The 5,211-nt window shown below is 40.4% G+C and overlaps 1 protein-coding gene across 1 annotated transcript in view; it reads left to right on the top strand.

Moving 5' to 3' along the window:
• Positions 1-5,211, top strand: part of LOC107681434 (tetraspanin-4-like) — a 30,256-nt gene that overhangs the window by 23,702 nt on the left and 1,343 nt on the right. The window contains exon 4 of the mRNA XM_016477737.1: positions 4,749-4,861. Coding sequence (XP_016333223.1) covers positions 4,749-4,861 — 113 coding nt within the window. The remainder of the gene's footprint in view (positions 1-4,748; positions 4,862-5,211) is intronic.

Genomic DNA, 5,211 nt, shown 5'->3' with positions numbered 1-5,211 from the left:
GTGGGTGTATCAGTGGTGTGTGTGTGTGTCTGTATCAGTGATGTGTGTGTGTGTGTGTGTGTGTGTGTATCAGTGATGTGTGTGTGTGTGTGTGTGTATATGTATCAGTGATGTGTATGTGTGAGTGAGTGAGTGTGTATGTGTGTGAGTGTATCAGTGATGTGTGAGTGAGTGAGTGAGTGAGTGAGTGTGTGTGTGTGTGTGTGTGTGTGTGTGTGAGTATCAGTGATGTGTGTGTGTGTGTGTGTGTATATGTATCAGTGATGTGTATGTGTGAGTGAGTGAGTGAGTGAGTGAGTGTGTGTGTGTGTGTGTGTGTGTGTGTGTGAGTATCAGTGATGTGTGTGTGTGTGTGTGTGTATATGTATCAGTGATGTGTATGTGTGAGTGAGTGAGTGAGTGAGTGAGTGTGTGTGTGTGTGTGTGTGTGTGTGTGTGAGTATCAGTGATGTGTGTGTGTGTGTGTGTGTATATGTATCAGTGATGTGTATGTGTGAGTGAGTGAGTGAGTGAGTGAGTGTGTGTGTGTGTGTGTGTGTGTGTGTGTGAGTATCAGTGATGTGTGTGTGTGTGTGTGTGTATATGTATCAGTGATGTGTATGTGTGAGTGAGTGAGTGAGTGAGTGAGTGTGTGTGTGTGTGTGTGTGTGTGTGTGTGAGTATCAGTGATGTGTGTGTGTGTGTGTGTGTATATGTATCAGTGATGTGTATGTGTGAGTGAGTGAGTGAGTGAGTGAGTGTGTGTGTGTGTGTGTGTGTGTGTGTGTGAGTATCAGTGATGTGTGTGTGTGTGTGTGTGTATATGTATCAGTGATGTGTATGTGTGAGTGAGTGAGTGAGTGAGTGAGTGTGTGTGTGTGTGTGTGTGTGTGTGTGTGAGTATCAGTGATGTGTGTGTGTGTGTGTGTGTATATGTATCAGTGATGTGTATGTGTGAGTGAGTGAGTGAGTGAGTGAGTGTGTGTGTGTGTGTGTGTGTGTGTGTGTGAGTATCAGTGATGTGTGTGTGTGTGTGTGTGTATATGTATCAGTGATGTGTATGTGTGAGTGAGTGAGTGAGTGAGTGAGTGTGTGTGTGTGTGTTTGTGTGAGTGTGTGAGTATCAGTGGTGTGTGTGTGTGTGTGTATCAGTGATGTGTGTGTGTGTCTGTGTCAGTGATGTGTGTGTGTGTAAGTTACTAAAGCTGAATCTGACAGATGCAGAGACGGTGTGAGGATGAGGAGACGTCACTCGTATCTCACTGCTCTCATATGGAGGCTGTATAGAGATGAAGATCGAGTCCAGCCTGAAGAATGCAGTTTTTAGTGATGTGAGCTAAAGAAACACGATACCATCGTTGTCAGATTTTATTGCTGTTTTGATGAACGGGTTTGGATTTGGGTTTCTCTCTGTTCAGTGTGACTGAGCTGTTATGAGGAGTTAAGATCACTGCAAAGTGAACTGACCAGCCTTAAAGAGACTTTGACATCTGGACTGTGGTCTCCATTGGGAAAAGAAAAAAACGGTTCATAATTCAACAATAATGTTATTTTTGAATTGATTATAAGAATGCAACGCGTTTGTCTTGTAGGTTTAGGGTTAGTCATTATAAATGCCTTTATTCAGTGTGCATCACTGTCGTCTTTTAACTGAAGTAAGCTGGTGGAATAAAGTGATTTACGCACACATCAGCAGAACATGAAGCATGCCGCTGGTGATGATCCGCTCCGATCTAAAGGGAGCGACTGCACTGACAAACTGCCAATATAAGGTGGAAATTGTGTTATTCTGTGTATAGTTTTCTTCTTGCGTTCCCTGATTCTGTTCTACATAGATGATTAGAAATGACCTCCTTGACCTCTTTATCGTCTCTCTGTTACTTCACTGATTTATTATTTATGATGCATTACTGTATTACAGCTATGAGGACGGCAGACGGATCACAGGGAATAATGGAGGAGCTGGTATAGATGATATAGACACGTGTTTGTAATGGTGCCACAGTCTGTCATGAGACCTGGAAGGAGGCGTGAAACCCTGCCGCGATGCTTATTTAATGCACATTTGCGTTTCCAATGACGGCTCTGGGTTCAGCGCATGCATGCACTCAAATCCTGTCTGGAGAAAGAAACACAATCCTCTGAGGACAGCTTTCACTGGCAGCTTCAACAGTATAGATTGCTGTCTTTCTCACTGCCTTTTTCCTGTTTTTCTATTTCCTCTCTGTTTGTGGTGTTGAATAATTCATTGATGACGCTCTGTTTGGCCGACTGATGACGGAAGTGCAATTCCTCTGTAGTAAAGACTGTAAAACCCTCATTTATAACTCATATATATGCCAGTGATCAGAAAAGGATGATATTCCATAAACACCTCACCACACTCGCATATTCAGAGAGGAACAGGTCAAATATTTTAGATGTGAATAATTAGTTTCCACCTGAGTTTTCTGTCTTTATGTTTACTGCTTCTGTCAAAGAGATACATCTGTCTGATCATATTTAATATGCATATGTATCTGTACCATTGCATATTAAGTGCTGAAAAACTTTTTGCCTCAAAGTAGTTTTTACAGAATATTAAACAACTGATCGCTCCGACTCTAACATAAAACATGCCATCGCAGCGGTGTTCATCGGCATCAGAATTGAATGTGCCGTGTTGCTGTGAAATCACCAACAGCCTACACTAATGAACAATATGATTTGCTGGGAGAATTGATTATTATCATTAAGGAATTTAACTATTTATAGAGCTGCCTTTCATTATATTGCTGTTTCTGCATCTAGTACTAAAATCACTGAAATACTTCACATCTTGTGGTTTATTGCTTTATTGTAAAGTTTATGAAAGAGTCAAGCCCATGTATTAGATGGCTTCACTGCTCCCAAAATGCATTTAGGAATTTTATATAATAACAAAATAAATGTTAGTCAAGTCTGCTTTATTGTCAATTCTTCCACATGTACAGCACATACACACAGAGAATTGAAATTGCGTTACTCTCAGACCCTTGGTGCATACAGATAACACTAACAGTAGAGTTAGTGTTAGCATGTTACATTTGAAAATAAATTTCATTGATAAACAAAAGTAATTAAGAGCAGCCATGTAGTCTGTTTGTTGGCCATGTGTTCAGTTAGTCTCTTTTGTTTTTATTAAATTGACTGAAGTCAAGCCTGAAGGAGTCCAAAGATCCCAGAGTGTTTCTGTACGCGTGATTCACACGAGCCATGATCCAAGGGCAAAGAGTGTGTGTGTGTGCGCTGTTTATGGATGATTAGATTAACACACACACCCTTAACTAACAAATATAAGATTTATGATACCTTTGTGAATTCGAGGAGAATTTTCAGCAAGGTCCAGGAATTTACTCAAATATTTAAGGAAGTTTCATTACTTGAAACATTATGCCTTAATTACATAATTTTATTCTCGTAACAGTATGATTCTATTCTCAGAATCTGATTTGAATGTGTCACTAACACATGCGAGTGAAAGTATGCTCCTGCTCTCCAGAAGCGTCTGAGGTCTTTCTTCATCTCCCGCTGCCGTTCTCTCGCACACACTGCTCTTGGCCAGCGAGAATGACTGCAGACAAGCACAGCTTTGTTCATTCATGAGCTCAGACGCTTCACCAGCTCAAGTCCAGCACTCAATGGGCCTCATGCATGAAACTCCAGCACAATCAATGCTTTTCTGTGAAAATCACACATTAATCCATTCACAAGTAAACTGTTACACCACATTTACTACAACAATTTATACTACACAGAAATGTAAGTGTGCTTGTGTTTAATGAATGAGGCTCATATGCGCAACTATATGCAGTTTATTTGTGTCCTTGACATATCAGTGACAGATATTAATTGTTTATAAATGGATCCCGTCACAGTGAGTTGATATGGAGGAAGAACTGCAGGATAGAAAGTGTTGTTCTTAAACAGCAGAAGAACTATCAGGAGTCAGATGTGGTAAAGCGTGGTAAAGTATGTGCTGCTCCTGTCTGTGAAGATCATCTGTCGCTCTGAAGAACCACAGCGTGTTTAGATCGGTTATGTAGTCACGTATGTAAACCCATTACGTCACAGTTTGATCTGATGGCTGTGGAAACGCGGGCTGTTTGTGAGTCGAGAACAGGCTCACTTTCACCTGCGTACGTTTTCAGTGCATTGAAAACAAACTTTAAGCGCTAACACCATGTGTGAATTGGGTTACATTGCTCTGTTAAAATGTAAAGCATGTTTAAGAGTAGTTACACTGATTTACTGACACATAGCGTCGTGGCTTATATTAATGGTAAATTACATGGACATTATTTTATGTTTGACTGTAATTAGATTTAGCACATTTACAGAAACTGGATTAGGGTTAGGGTCCTTATCCTAAAAACAAGATACATTTACTGGATAATTTGTTTTCAGAGAATATATCGTGACATTTATTTTTGTCCCGCCCACTGGCAAATAGTTTGTCAAGTTTTAAAGAAACATTCTGTGGAAAAAGTTCTGATCAAGGAAATCAAGTTTTGCGCTGTACATCAGTAAAACTCAACCGGTTTAACTGTAAGGAGGTGAGGAAACTTCAAAAATAACCAGAAATGCATGATACAGTCCATCTAAAAGTCAGGGTGAGATTAAGTGATTAATTTCTGTATCAACATTCTGCGACAGAATGTCAAGTTATGTCCATGTATGCTTCAGAATATGACAGTCAGGCATTAATGTCATTCTTAGGTGAATGTGCTTTTCTTTACGGCATGTTCTAGATTGATCTGTATGCGCAAAGCGACCTGAAGAAAGGCCTGCAGCTCTTCGGGACTGAAGGAAACATCGGCCTGACCAACGCCTGGAGCATCGTCCAAACCGATGTACGCTTACTGCATTCCTTTCTGTAGTTATGATTATTTCCCAAGAACCAGCAGTGTAGCACTGTAAGATATGATTGAGTGTCTTGAAGGAAGGACACGTGAAGATGGTATGTGTGTGTGTGTGTGTGTGTGTGTGTGTGTGTGTGTGGATCTTAAATGATTCCTTCATATTAATTAAAGAAATCAAGTACGTGATCAATCAATTATGTTCATTTCCCATGAAGCAGGATGTGATAAAATAGAAAGAGGTTTGTTTTGGGTTCTGTATATGTTAAAAGCAGCAGATGTCCTCCAGGCAATGCAGAAATACAGTAACAAGAATCATCTGCAGCGGAAATAACTCACTCTCACTCTCATCCCC

The sequence above is a fragment of the Sinocyclocheilus anshuiensis genome, unplaced genomic scaffold, assembly GCF_001515605.1.
Source record: "Sinocyclocheilus anshuiensis isolate Anshui unplaced genomic scaffold, SAMN03320099.WGS_v1.1 scaffold2210, whole genome shotgun sequence".
Classification (NCBI taxonomy): Eukaryota; Metazoa; Chordata; class Actinopteri; order Cypriniformes; family Cyprinidae; genus Sinocyclocheilus; species Sinocyclocheilus anshuiensis.
This window is presented reverse-complemented; position numbering and strand designations above follow the sequence as displayed.